Source organism: Erinaceus europaeus, chromosome 3 (genome assembly GCF_950295315.1).
Source record: "Erinaceus europaeus chromosome 3, mEriEur2.1, whole genome shotgun sequence".
Lineage (NCBI taxonomy): Eukaryota > Metazoa > Chordata > Mammalia > Eulipotyphla > Erinaceidae > Erinaceus > Erinaceus europaeus.
This window is the reverse complement of record NC_080164.1, coordinates 18,105,106-18,119,849: the sequence shown is the minus strand read 5'-3', so window position 1 is coordinate 18,119,849 and position 14,744 is coordinate 18,105,106. Positions and strand designations below refer to the sequence as shown.

The window sequence follows — 14,744 nt, the reverse complement described above, 5'->3', positions numbered from 1 at the left end:
AATAGCTGTGTAGTATTCCATTGTGTATATATACCACAGCTTTCTCAGCCATTCATCTGTTGTTGGGCACCTGGGTGGCTTCCAGGTTTTAGCTATTATGAATTGTGCTGCTATGAACGTAGATGTACGTATTATCTTTTTGCTTGGGTGTTATGGAGTCCTTGGGGTATATCCCTAGGAGAAGAATTACTGGGTCATATGGAAGGTCCATGTCTAGCCTTGTGAGAGTTCTCCAGACTGCTTTCCACAGAGGTTGGACCAATTTACATTCCCACCAGTAGTGCAGAAGAGTTCCTCTGTCCCCACAGCCTCTCCAGCATTTGTTGCTGCTGTCCTTTTTGATGTATGCCATTCTCACAGGGGTGAGGTGGTATCTCAGTGTTGTCTTTATTTGCATTTCTCTGACAATCAGCAACCTGGAGCAATTTTTCATGTGTTTGTTAGCCTTTTGGATCTCTTCTGTAGTGGATATTCTGTTCATATCCTCTGCCCATTTTTGGATGGGGTCATTTGCTTTTTTGTTGCTAAGTTTGCTGAGCTCTTTGCATATTTTGGTGATTAGTCTCTTGTCTGATGTATGGCATGTGAAGATCTTCTCCCATTCTCTGAGGGGACTCTTTGTTTGAATGATGGCATGACTTTTTTTTATTATATTTCATATTACTAGTCCATGGTAGACTGAAAGAGGGAAAACTGAGCCTTCACCAGAGATAGCTTAAAAGCAGTGTAGTGGAAATTAGTGTATTAGAGTGCCCACCATCTAACCAAAAAGATAACTTCAGTGTTAGTTTACTGTCAAATAGTCAGCTAAACATGCTTTGAGGTTTTAATTTCCAAAGGTCAAAAAGTAGTTACAAGGAGCCCGCATAGGGGTGGTGCACACCCAGTTGAGTGCACATGTTTCTATGCTCAGGGACTTGGATTCAAGCCCATGCTTCCCACCTGCATGGGGAAAGCTTCACAAGCAGTGGAGCAGGTCTGCAGACCTGCTATCTTTCCCTCTCCTCTCAATTTCTCTGCCCCATCAAATTAAATAGAAAAAAAAATGGCTATCGGGAGTGATGGATTCATAGTACTGGCTCCGAGTCCCAGTGATAACCCTGATGGCAATATATGTATAGTCACCAGGTCTTCCCAGCTCATCTGTGATAAGTGAAACATGTACTTTCCTGAACTCAGTTTTGAAAAAGCAAATGACTACCACTAGCTAACTATGTTGACCAGAATGCTGGCCACACAACCAAACACAGGAAACTTCATAACCAGAACCAAAGAAAAAATTTAGACCTCGCAGACAGAGAGGATGGAAGAAATCAGTGGAATACCGTAAACCCACCACCACTCCAAGATAACTCAGCCTGATAACAATGGTTGCAACACTAACTCTGTATCTGAAAGCCATGATTGTGTTGTACCAAAGCAAAGGACTTAGGGGAGAGAGAACACAAAGTGAAACATGGATGGGATGTGGTAGATTGCACCAAAGCAAAAGACTGAGGGGAGAGAGGATAGGAAGAAAACGTGGAGGGCCTATTACATAATGAAATGTATGCATATGTCAGTGACTGCACTGTAAAGCATTAACCCCCTTAATAAAAAAGGGGGTCATGATTAAGATAGACACCCACTCATCTATGATTCAAACAACCAGCTAGCTCAAATGATCAACATTTTATGTATATACTTTCATCATTTGTAATAAAGCCACAAATGACAAGTTTAAAAGTTAATATAAGGTACTCATTCAAAGAAACAATTGCAGAGTTTTGGTATATGGCAAAAATGCCCCTTAGACTCCTCAACGTACAGTTCATCTTGCTCCTCAGGCACTAAAAAACTACAAAATGCCCTAAATCCCAGAGCTGAATTACATCCAGCTTGGTGTGTGTGTGTGTGTGTGTGTGTGTGTGTGTGTGTGTGTTACATTTTCATCTACTCTAACTTAGAAAATCATCAACTTATTTTAATATATGCAGTGATATGCAATAATAGCATTTTAGCAGAATAATAATTTCACATGACCTTGGGTAAGATAACTTGGTCCTATAGGTTTTGTTTTTCTCCAGTATATGCTGGAGAATGGAATGGCTAAATGTTTTCTCTGCCATTTAAAGATTCAGAGGGTCTGACTTCTCTGTGCCACTTATTGTCTTGCTGACACAGGGCCCCATAGGACTATGCCCTGCCTCCATGCCTTCCAGACAAAGCTTAACAGACACTTTTTTTGTTACAATTTTTGTATTAGTTATTTAATAATGATCAACAAGATTTTGGGATAAAAGGGATACAATTCCATACAGTTCCCACCAGAGTTCCATATCCCATTCCCTCATTGGAAGGTTACCTATTTATCACTCTGGGAGTATGGACCAAAGATCTTTATGGGGTGCAGAAGGTAAGAGGTCTGGCTTCTGTAATTGCTTTTCCAATGGACATGGGTGTTAACAGGTGGATCCATACTCCCAGCCTGTTTCTATCTTTCCCTAGTGGGGTAGGGCTCTGGGAAAATGGAGTTCCAAGACACATTGGTGAGGTCAGACAGACATTCTTTCAGCTGTCATCCTACTGCCCTGGGACCTCACAGTCAAGCCCCTGGGGAAGTATGCCCTGGCCCTACCTGTGGAGGGTTTGATTTAATTGGAACCTGGGCATCAGGATTCTCTTTATGAAAATGAACCAAGGGTATCTCACATGTGTGATATTCCTGAACAGCCCTCTAGGCCCAAATTTTTTTCATTCTACATCCTTAGAGAGGACCAAAACACTTCTCCATCATCCAAAGAGTTTCCTTAGTACTACCCATGGTGATCCTGTGTGGTACAGGGGGTCAAATCCAGTACCCCCGTGCATGCTAAGATCTCTAAGCTATCTCCCCGCTCAGTGGGCATCAGGGCATTTTTTAAAAGAGATTTATTTATGTATTTATTTGAGAGTGAGAGAACATGAACCAGAGCACCACTCTGGCACATGCTATGTGGAACATGGGGATTTATGCTTTTATTCTACGCTCTAGCCACTGTGCCACTTCCTAGGCTGCAGCATCAGGACTTTTCTGAGAATCTCAGGAGACACTCCTGTGCAGCCAAGGAGAACTGCTGATTCCCAACTGCCAGAGGTGACTGCCACCTGTTCCACCCTAGCACCTGTCTCCAGTGAAACAATTTGGGGCAAAAAGGCAAAGAATTAGACCGCACTTCATTGTGACAGGACTGAAATTCAAGCTTCCTGACTCGCATATGCACCATTTTAACTCATGACCAAAATACTTAGAATTAAAGTTTCCTTCATCAATGTGATAACCATAGTATGGTCCCAGAAAACAGGCAAGTTTCCAAAGAGACCTATGAAGGTTCTTTTATATGACATCATCCAAAGGGCCTTCCATGTGTGTGCCTCACTGGTTTTCAGGGTACTTTCACTGAGCTCTCTGCAGCAGCCAGGAAATGGCTCCTTTGTTTGCCTTCTACTCCTCTGACTGCTGGCTATCAATTTATTCTTCTTTTTTCTTAAGCTTTTATCTATAAAATGGAAATACTGATAAGACCATAGGATAAGAGGGGTACAATTCCATATAATTCCTGCCACCGGACCTCCATATCCAGCTCCCTCCCCTGATAGCTTTCCCATTCTTTAACCTTCTGGAAGCATGGACCCGTGGTCATTATGGGATGCAGAAGGTGGAAGGTCTGGCTTCTGTAATTGCTTTCCCGCTGATCATGGGCATTGACAGATTGATCTATACTCCCAGCCTGTCCCTCTCTTTCGCTAGTGGGTCAGGGAACTGGGGAGGTGGGGCTCCAGGACACATGGTAGGGCCGTCTGCCCTGGGGAGTCTGGTTGGCATCATGGTAGCATCTGGAAGCTGGTGGCTGAAAAAGAGTTAAGATAGAAAGCAGAACAAATTGTTGACTAATCATGAACCTAAAGGCAAGAATATTGCGGATGGAGGTTTGGGGTCTCCATTTTGGAAAAAGCTAGTAGGTCTAACTTAGGTATATTCCAAGGGGCCCATGACCCAACTACTTTTTGCCTGTGCCTGACATCTAATGTGCAGGCGACCTAAGCTATTGTCTGGGGAGATGATGTCATAGTTGGAAAAAGGATCAGAAAACTAGATCAGGGAAGAAAGTAGCTCCCAAATATGGGAAAAGTATATAAATAAAATATATACATAAGTAAAAAATTAAAAGTATATAAATATTGTTAACTGTAAACCCCATCGATTTGATCTGGTTGTCAATTTCTAATTACTGGAGGAGAGGCCTAAATTTGTGTCAGAAGTAAGCAGAGGGTTTGGAAGGTATTCATTTCTGTCAGTCACAAAAAGCAAATCCAGAAAGGTAAATGCCAGATATTTATATTTTTCTTATGAAAGTAACAGAATACATAGTTACATTAAAGATTATTAGTGGCATCAAGTCATTGGTGACCATGTTAATTTTTTATTAGAATGCTAATAGTAATGCACGCTCATTTTAAAATGATTTAATGCACCCACATGCTTGCTTCCATAATCAAGTACTCTTCTGTTTGAAAATAGGAAGTAACAGGAAGAATTGGAAGCATCAGGGAGAACCAGATGGGAAAGAAAATAATTTCTGAGATTGAATCCAAGTATCACTAGTACCTACCCGCACCCCAAGAGAAGCAGCCATAGCAGAAGCTGGCCTACCATAATCACGATAGTGTAGATGACAGTGACGATCGTGTTGGTGATGGTGATGGTAGTGGTGATGGTAGTGGTGGTGGTGAGAATGATGACAGTAACAGGCTATTATTTAATCCTGCAATTTGAGACAATGTTTTCACACACATTTATTTTAGCCTCTCAGAAACCTTGCTGTGACCTGCCAGCCAAGGAAACTGAGGCCTAGAGATAGTTAAAAAATATTGCCTGGGAGTTGGGCACAGCAGGTTAAGCACACATGGTGCGAAGCACAAGGACCAGATTAAGGATCCCAGTTTGAGCCCCAGCTCCCCACCTGAGGGGGTGGGAGGGGTGTCGTCGCATCACAAACGGTAAAGCAGGTCTACAGGTGACTATCTTTCTCTCCCCCCTCTGTCTTCCCCATCTCTCTCCATTTCTCTCTGTCCTATCCAACAATGACAACATCAAGAACAACAATAATAATCACAACTATAAAACAACAAGGGCAACAAAAGGGAAAATAAATAAATATTAAAAAAAAAAAGAAATTACTTGCCCAAGGGGCTGGGTGGTGGTACACCTGGTTGAGCACACATGTTCCAGTGCTCAAGGATCTAGGTTCAAACCCTCAGTCCCCACCTGTAGGGTGAAAGTTTCACAAGCAGTGAAGCAGGTCTACAGGTGTCTCTCTTTCTCCCTCTCTATCTCCCCTACCTTCTCGATTTCTGTCTGTCTCTATCCAATAAATAAAGATAATAAAAAAAAAAGTTTAAATACTTGCCCAGACTGACACGGATTCAGAGTTAGAACTCCAGTGCTAAATATGAATATATATTATGGGCCCTGGGTCAGATCAATGTAGTAAACAGTTAATTGTATTTATTCTTCAAGTTTGGGAGCTACTCTCTGCCCTGATCCAGCTTTCTAGTTCTAGTCTCAACTCTGACACCATCTTCCCAGACAATATGTTAAGTCCATCTGTATATTAACTGTCAATCTCAAGCAAAAATCACTAAAATCATGGGCCGCTAGGAATATACCTAATGTAGACTTCCTAGCTTCTTTCCATGCTAAAACCCCTATTCTCACCTGCTCTATTCCTATTACTTTCTGGTTCCTATTTATTAAACATTTTGTCCTGCCTCATAATTTACTGCCTTTCAGCCACCAAGTTGCAGATACTACTATGGTTCCATCCTGAAGTCCATGAGCAGATAACCTCACCAACATGTCCCAGAACCTCATCTCTCCAGAGCCCTACCCTACTAGGGAAAGACAGAAACAGGCTGGGGGTATGGATTGACCTGCCAATGGCCATGTCCAGCAGAGAAGCAATTACAGAAGCCATAACTCCTACCTTCTGCACCTCAGAAAGAATTTTGTCCTATACTACCAAATGTGGAGGGATATTAGGGGAAGATATTAGGAGTAGAGGGCTCTGAGCTCCAGTTACATCAGGATGCAGAGAGTGAAGAGGAAAAAAGGAAGAACACTCGGAAGTAGTAATAGGTGTGACTTAAAAAGGAAGAGAAGGCAGGACCATAGGGAAAAAAATGGACAAAAAAATATACAGATAGATAGATAGATTATAAAAATAATAGTCAACCTATATCTGTGACCCTGAGAACCACTGCAGTTTCCAAGGGAGGAAATGGGGACACGGAACTCTGATGGTAATTTTGTAAATCAACATTAAATCATTAACAAAAAATGAAGTTAAAAAATAATACTTGGTGGTCCGGGAGGTGGCGCAGTGATAAAGCTTTGGACTCTCAAGCATGAGGTCCTGAGTTCAATCCCCGGCAGCACATGTACCAGAGTGATGTCTGGTTCTTTCTCTCTCCTCTGTCTTTCTCATAAATAAATAAAATATTTAAAAAAGTAATAATAATAATACTTGGCCCAGAGTCACACAACTCTCTAGTAAAATTATTGTCTTCCTATTCTTTGTCTGGTTAGCACTTATTCAGAGTAGCATTATGGCCTAGATACCGACGTGATGGAGCCAGAATTGACTCCTCTGAATACTACAGCACTATCTTTACTTCTCCACTGTTTTTCATTTGTCAGTTTCTTATTTCTGACAGGGGAATGTTGAAGAAGGTAAAAAGCAAAGTATTTTGTTCTACTTTTCACATAAGAGTTTAGAAGGCCAACCAACAGATTTGCTTATCACAGTAACTCTGGATCCATAATCCTCCCTGAGGGATGTAGCCAGTCAGGTAATTCCTGGACGGGAAGAAGACAGGTAGCACCACAGCCTTGAACACACTGCGCCCACCTGCAAGATGCATTTGCCCTATGTGTGAAGTCCCTTCCCGATTCTACTTCTGGCACAAGTGATACTCCACTGGGGATTATAGTTGCTGCTGCTGATGTTATTTGTCCTCAGCACTGTCAGCTTCTTCAGGTGCCCTCCTCCCCTCCAACAATCCTACTTCATGTTTCTCCATTTCCTAATGTCATCTTGTTACCACCTTTTGCTCTTGACATTCACCTGGAACAGAACTAGCCTATGCAAAATTGATAGGGGAAAATGAGAGAAGTTTCTTTGCTTTAATTTGTATCAGGCTCCACAAGACTTAGGAGTGTTTTTGTTTTGGTTTGGTTTGAGTTTTTTTTTTGTTTTTGTTTTGTTTTGTTTTGTATCTCGGATTATCCCTAGGGCTCAGTGCCTGCACTATGAATCCACTGTTCCTGTGGCCATTTATTCAATTTTTTGGATAGAACAGAGAGAAACTGAGAATGATGAGGAAGTCAGAGAGGAAGAGAGAAAGAAAACTTCCTGCATACTTGCTTCCCCCTTGTGAAGCAACTCCCCTGCAGGTGGGGAGCTGGGGGCTCGAACTGGGATCCTGTGCGTGTCCTTATGCTTCGTAGTATGTGCACTTAGCCTGGTGTGCCACCGCCTGGCCCCCGGGGTAGTCTTTTCTTAACCCCCAACAACATTCTTATAATGATATGTTCCCAACTCTTAAACACTTTGCCCATGGAGAGAGTTGCATGATATAAGAGATGATGAGAAAATAATCTGTTTCTAGTATGAATCTTGAACCTAAGAAATAGTATGATGTGGTACCTACCTTGTAGATCAATCCCAGCCTCCCAAAAAAGGAACCCTTTGCTAGATGACTTTCTACCCAGGAACTCTCCCCTTGGCAGCACTTTGTAATGAGCAGCTTTCTCCCAGTGGGGAATTTCACATGGACTTATTAACATGAGACTGAAACTGTAGAACTCTGACAATTACTATTGAAACACTTCACATGTTGGGTGGCACATAAGTGGAGCATTAGAATATAACAATTCTTTGGGCTCAAATCAAGTCTAGCATCTTCTTACATTAAGAAGATTAATTAGTTAATGTTTATAAAGTACTGTGCAGATCTGCCCTTTCAAAATGCTAAGTATTCTAAAAACCACATTGTAGCATTTTACTAAATGTAAAAGATCTAACATTCATCTTTTTTTTTTTTTTGGTACAGGTTGGCAAAGACTCTTTTGGCAATAACTACATAGAAAATCTAAAACAGAATGATATTTCTACAGGTAGAATTTCATATTCTTTTAAAGTTACTCTGTATAGCTTTCATCTGTGATCAGGATACAGAGAAGTGGAATGTAGAAGAGAAACATTAGATCCTCCTCTGGTGGTCAGGCCATTTCTGTGCACCACTTTGTCAAGTCTTGCTCAAACATCCTGTTGGTTAATTCTTTTTGGCACTTGACCCCAGACAGGAATAAAAATATAGGAGGTTACAAAGCTTCACCTCACGGAAATATTTGTGGTACAAGTGCCAAGGGAAAAACAGATGTTGTGTCCACAAAAGACTTTTTTTTTTTTTTAAGAAAAGTCATTGAATGTCATTGCTGGAAGTGATCTTAGGAACCACTGAGACTGGCATTGTCATTTCCCAACAAAGAAAAGCAAAGACCAGAGAGGTTTTGAAATGGTCCAAGAGCAGCTCAGTTGAGCTGGAGGGGGAATCAAGACCTGAGTACAGCTCTTTGGCTCAAGTTCAGGGTTCTTCAACTGCTGCCAAAGGCTGCCTGCTACCAGTATTTCCATTTCTATGCCAGACCATAATTCTTGATGAGATTCAAAACTCAAGAGGATGAAGAAAATCAAACAATTCATTTTATAGGTTTGACCTTTAGATTTCCATCTCAAAGCTGTCATTTCTTTCACTGAAGAAATGAAATATGGAGGTCTAGAAAAAAATATGCATGAGTAATTTGGGGGAATTGGAAGTGGGGGTGGTTTGGTGGGTAGTTACTAATATAGAGAAAGGTGCCACTGAGTGTAAAAATTTGTGTTTTCCTCCATGTATAGGTGATGGGTATAAATTAGTACTAATTACTTCCTTCTTTTATATCATTCCAGATGGTTAAAGGTTAAAAAGTTTTTCCCAGGATTAGTGGTGCATTGAAATTGCTAAAATAGATGATCCATGCCAGGCTGAATATACATGAATATCACTCTTTTTTTCCTTTTAGAATTTGCATATCAGACTAAAGATGCTGCTACAGGAACTGCTTCTATAATTGTCAATAATGAAGGTATGTGTTTTGCATATAGGAGTGTCATTTCAGAAAACAGAACCAGAGAATTTTCACCTTAATTATATTTTCAGCCAAGTCCTATGAATCTCTCCCTCCAGCCTCTGCTCCCAAGACCTGAAGCATGCGCTTTCCATGCTAAATGGCAATGTTTTCTTTATTTCTACCTCCCATGTTTATCATTCCAAGATTAAATTGTCCATCCCAACACATCTGATGTGTTCTGGTGGCCTCAGAATAACACCTACCTCTTGTAACATCCCATTACCCTTCATTTGAACTCATAATTCATATTTGTCTCCAGAAGCAGTTAAGTACTCATCTGTCACTTCAGTTAAACTAGGTAAATAAATGTAAATAGATAGGCTCAAAAGAAAGTTGATGAATCATATTTATAGACAATTTACTGAGCAAATGGCAGCAACTAATTACTTACTTATCATTAGTGTTCAATCTTGCCAGCTCTTTAAGCAGCAATCAAATCTCAAAAGTCTATATATACAGTTCAGTCTGTCTCAAGGTCTCCTAACAGTTGAAATATGTGTCTTTAAAACCAATAACTTCCCTTTATCTTCAACATAAAGTTTTTGTGACTTCTGCCGACTACTTTCATCTATGGGTTAGTGAGATGACTCAGCATTAGTTCTGGGTTTGCTCCCCAACATGTTATAAAATGGCAGGTCAGGGAGGGCAAAATAGTTCACTTGAATAGTGTTCTAATTTGCCATGTGTGTGACCCAGAACACCCTCTACACACACACACACACACACACACACACACACACACACACTGCATTGAAGGAAACTTTGATGATGTGGTCTCAGTCTCTCTCTCTCTCTCCCTCTTTCTCTCTCCATCTTTCTCTCTCCCTCTTTCTCTCTCCCTCTTTCTGTCTACCTCTCTGCCTTCTCTGTCTCTATGAGAGAGAGAGAGAGAGAGGAGGGGGAAGAAAGAAAGAGAAAAAAGAAATGACAGAACAATGTTCTGGCCTCTCTTTTTTCCACAATAAAGACAGGTCATATGTAGGTAGGCGAATAGATAATGTTTGATCACTAAGAATGCCTGCATATAATTTTATAAAATAATTTTCAGAAGGACCAAGCACTTCATGGGGCACCACAGACAGAAGCTTTTGCATAGAGAGTGGTCTGTATGCATTGTGTTAAATTGGGGTTTTTCACAGTATGTCTTTCATTTATGATACAATTTTGGAAGGTAATTCTTACAGAAAATATTGTCTTTTTATCTCTACTTTAGTGGTCCCAATGTTGCAATAAAATAGCAATGGAAGATGCATCCCACTTAAAGACAGAAGATTAAACAACAGAAAGTCCGTCACTTTAAGCTACATCTTAAGTCATCTTCCCCTGTCTTAATATCACTTGTATGCTAGGGATATATCCTCAAGTTCCACTTACTCCTTATCTGCAGCAAAATGCTTCATTTAGCTTGCAAAGATATAAATACTGTCCACTGAGCACCTATTATGATAAATCTGCCAGGAATTTAGTGTGCAGAAATTCCCTAAGAGTGTAGATTGTAATAGAAAAACTATCACAGGTCCTCTGTGAGGGAATGTCAGCTCTGTTAGATGAAGGAACAAGCAGGGAGATAAAGTAATGAATCTAATTAAACCAAAGGACCCGATGAGCTACTTGGCAGTGCCCAGCAAGCAACTGTGGTCTTGGACTTGCTCATCAGCTCAGGTCAATCCAGAAATGTGGATTTAGGAGTCAGCGACATTGAAGCAGCAGTTGACTTCAGCAGAGAGAATGAGGTCATTGAAGGAGAAAAGGCAGGACGCACTCGTCTTTCAGTGTGTGGGCACTTTGCATTTTTCCAGTGCAAGGCTGGGTTTATGCTGAACCATCCCTGCTTTTATTAAGTCCTCCTTGTGGCCAAGAAACACATCTGTGGTAAAACGATAGGCCAGCATGTGTTCTGCGTTTGGAGGTAATTTCAGGTCACGTCTATATGAGAGCGGCCTGGAGCAGCCTGGAGCACCCGAAATGACTGGAAACTTGTCCCTCAAGATCAGGGCTGTCCACTAGGAATATTGTGTGAGCCACATACGTAAACTCAACTTCCAGTTGTTTTTCTCAGTCTTCAGGCTAAGATCAAGTGTGAAGTTTTCCATTAGCCACATTAAAAAACAAACAAACATGAAATTAATTTTTTAAAAATTAATCTTAACACAGTACATCCCCACCACCTCAGAGGCCCAACTTACTGCCCTTTCCAGATGTAAGGAAAAATGTCCTTTAAAATGATTGAGATTGCTTATATCCTTTTCTTTGTACTGTCTTTAACACGTGCTCTGTACTGTACAAGTAAACACATCTCACTTGGTACAAACCAGATTTCAAGTGCTCCATGGTCACGTGTAGCTTGTGCTCATGGTTGCCACATGGGACAGCCCAGCTCTTAAATGTCCACCCAACAGGTAAAATGTACCACCACCCTGCCCTGTTGAGGTGGCACTACCAATACGTGCATAGGCCTCTTGGCCTTTGTTCTCTTTGATCTGATGCAGTGTTAGCTAAACCTTCCCCTCCCCAATTTAAGTGACCTCATACTATTTTCCATCTGTTGCACATTACAAAATGTGTTTTAAGTTGCAAGATAACTTTTCAGAACACCCTAGGGTCCACACATGAAGTGATTGTGCCCTCCAGAGCCTTCATTTGTAGCATTAGGCAAGTTTATTCCTATTTATACTCATCATTATGACATCTGTCATTGAGGATTGGGAATCTTCACCACATGTATTGCACCAGCCATTTCCTGCAAAAGAAAATTCTAAAGTATGTGATATATCATTTCTCAACTAATACTCCTTGCATACTGATAAGGGAAATCTGGTTTGAGATTTTGCTCAGAATAATCAGTCTTACAAGGATATTATTAAAGAGGGCACACTAGGAAAGCCAAAATTAGCCCAAATGGCTTCAAAATATTTACGATTAATATTTATAGTGTGTTTTGTATAATGGCATATCTACTGGTGAGTCTAAACACTGCAGAAGATCATTGCTTGGCTTTGCTTGGTTTTTATATTAATATGCAGAAATTCTTCACAGGCCAGAATATCATCGTTATAGTGGCTGGTGCAAATTTGCTTTTGAATACTGAAGACCTGAGGGGCGCAGTCAGTGTCATTAGCAGAGCCAGAGTCATGCTCTGCCAGCTTGAAATCAGTCCAGCAACTTCTTTGGGAGCTCTGGCGATGGCCCGCAGCAGCGGAGGTGACCTTACATGTTCTTTATGCTACACAAGCTTTTACCCCATCTAAGCAAAAGTTGACCTTTCAAACTCATCAATGTTATATTTTCTCAGGAATAAGATATTCTTTATCCTGTCTGTGGGGTTTGCAATCATCTTATAGTTCTTTTTTTATTAGTGATTTAATATTGATTTACAAAATTACGTGTCAACAGGGGTATACTTCCACACCATTCCCACCACCAGAGTTCTGAATCCCCAGTCTCCCTGCTGAAAGTGACCACAGTTCTCCTAAGGTCAACCATCATCTCTACAACTATCTGTCTACATTTGCACATAATTTCCCCCTTTTTCTTCCTGATCCAGTCCTCACTTCCCCTCCAAACCACTCATGTCATCATTACTACATCCAAGTGTCCCTCTCCTTTTCCTCCTCTCTTCCCGGGTGCTGAGCTGGAGTTCAGAGCCGTCTTATCCTCTTCCTCCTATCACTTCTTCCTCCCAGGGAATATGGATCAAAATTGTTTTGGTGGTACAGAAGGTGGGAGTTCTGGCTTCTGTGATTGCTTCTCTGCTGGACATGGGCATTGGCAGGCCAGTCCATACCTCCCACCTATCTTTCCCTAGTGGACTAGAGCTCTGGAGTCACATTACAGTTCCTCATGAAGCTAGAAAGCCTTACAAAGGGCGTGAAAACCCAAACTATGTTAGTAATACTTCTGAAATCTCACAATAGAGGTCTTCATTCTGGTTCTCAAAAATTAAACAATCAAATCACTAAAACCTCTGCAGCAGCCCATTGTTCAAGGCAGACCCTAGAAAGTGGAATGACTTATAATTGTTATCATTGTATTTTTATTAATGATTTATAAGATTATAAAAGAATAGGGGTATAATTCTATACCACTCCCAGCACCAAGGTTCTGTGCCCCTACCCCTCTCCAGCCATAACCACCATAGTTCTCCCAAGGTCATAGATATGGGCTGACTATGTATTTATATTTTCTTTTTTCAATTTCATGTGTTATAATTCTGTATATTCCACATGTGAGTGAAATCATCCTGTAGTTGTCTTTCATTTCCTTACTTACTTCACTAAGAATAATTGTTGCCAGTTCCATTCATTTTGTCCCAGAGGGCACAATATAGTCTTTTTTTAGACTGCTGAATAGTATTTAGTTTAAGTTCCTTGACTTCTACTCTATCTTTTTTTTTTTTTTTTGTATTTATGACTCAAGAGAGTGATTTTTTTTTTATTCCATTGTTAAAGGCTTTCCTCACCCTAACTTTATCTAAGTATTCCTCATGGTCTTACCCCCCCCCCATATTTTAACCATTTAAACAGGAAAATGAAAAGGCAGCTTGTGGGCCATTTGGGCAAAGATGGATGACCCCATGTAGAAGCTGATGCCTGTTTTTATCTACTATAAAGCCCCCATCTTCATTTCCTTTCTTTTTTAAAAATTTTTTTATAGTTATTTATTTTCCCTTTTGTTGCCCTTGTTTTTTATTGTTGTTGTAGCTATTATTGTTGTTGTATTGAAGTCATCATTGTAAGCTATCCTTCCTTTATCCTTTTTCCTCTTTCCCCTCAGATAAACAAAACTGTACCTGACTTCCTTGGTGTTCTCCAGATTCTCTTCCCTCTCAGTGATGGTGCAAAAGTTCTGGGTACCCATGGAAGTGGGGTTCAGAGACCTCTGGTGATCTTCCCCTAACATTTCCCCCTCTGAGATGTGGACCAAAATTCATTTTGGGGTGCAAAAAGAAGGAATTCTGGCATCTGTAATTGCTTCTCCACTGGACATGGCTGTTGGCCAGTGGGTCCATTCTCCCAACCTGAATCTATTTTTCCCTAGTAGGGCTCTGCAGAGTAGAGGTTCTGGGACACCTTGGCAAGGTCACCTTCCCAGGGGGATCAGGATGGGATAAAAGTAGCATCTGCAGCTTGGTGGTTGAATGGTAGTAAAAATATAAAGCAAGACAAAATATTTAATATAATGGGGACAAATGAGTAGGATTAGAGACAATGAGAACAGGGACCCAAAGTGAAGAGAAGCTCGGGTGTCTCTGTTAGGTATGTTCCTAGGAGCCCAGGACTATAGTAATATTTGCCTGAACTTAATAGTTAACATGACAGTGGCCTAGAAATGTTATCTGGGAGGTTAGTGTCAGAGTGGAGAATAGAACATGAAAGCTAGATTAGAGGAGAAAGTGGTTCCCAAACTTGGAAAAAATATATAAATACATATTACTATTTACCACATAGGTCCGACCTTGGGCCCGTATATATTCATATATAGCACAGGAGCC

The 14,744-nt window shown here is 40.8% G+C and overlaps 1 protein-coding gene across 7 annotated transcripts in view; it reads left to right on the top strand.

Moving 5' to 3' along the window:
• The window catches only part of RBKS (ribokinase), a 102,265-nt gene that overhangs the window by 28,383 nt on the left and 59,138 nt on the right, over positions 1 to 14,744 (top strand). For 5 of the 7 annotated variants that reach the window (XM_060186787.1, XM_060186784.1, XM_060186783.1 and 2 more), the window contains 3 exons: positions 8,134 to 8,197; positions 9,146 to 9,208; positions 12,290 to 12,454. In XM_060186787.1, coding sequence (XP_060042770.1) covers positions 8,134 to 8,197; positions 9,146 to 9,208; positions 12,290 to 12,454 — 292 coding nt within the window. The remainder of the gene's footprint in view (positions 1 to 8,133; positions 8,198 to 9,145; positions 9,209 to 12,289; positions 12,455 to 14,744) is intronic. The other 2 variants (XM_060186786.1, XM_060186788.1) reach the window with 1 other exon arrangement.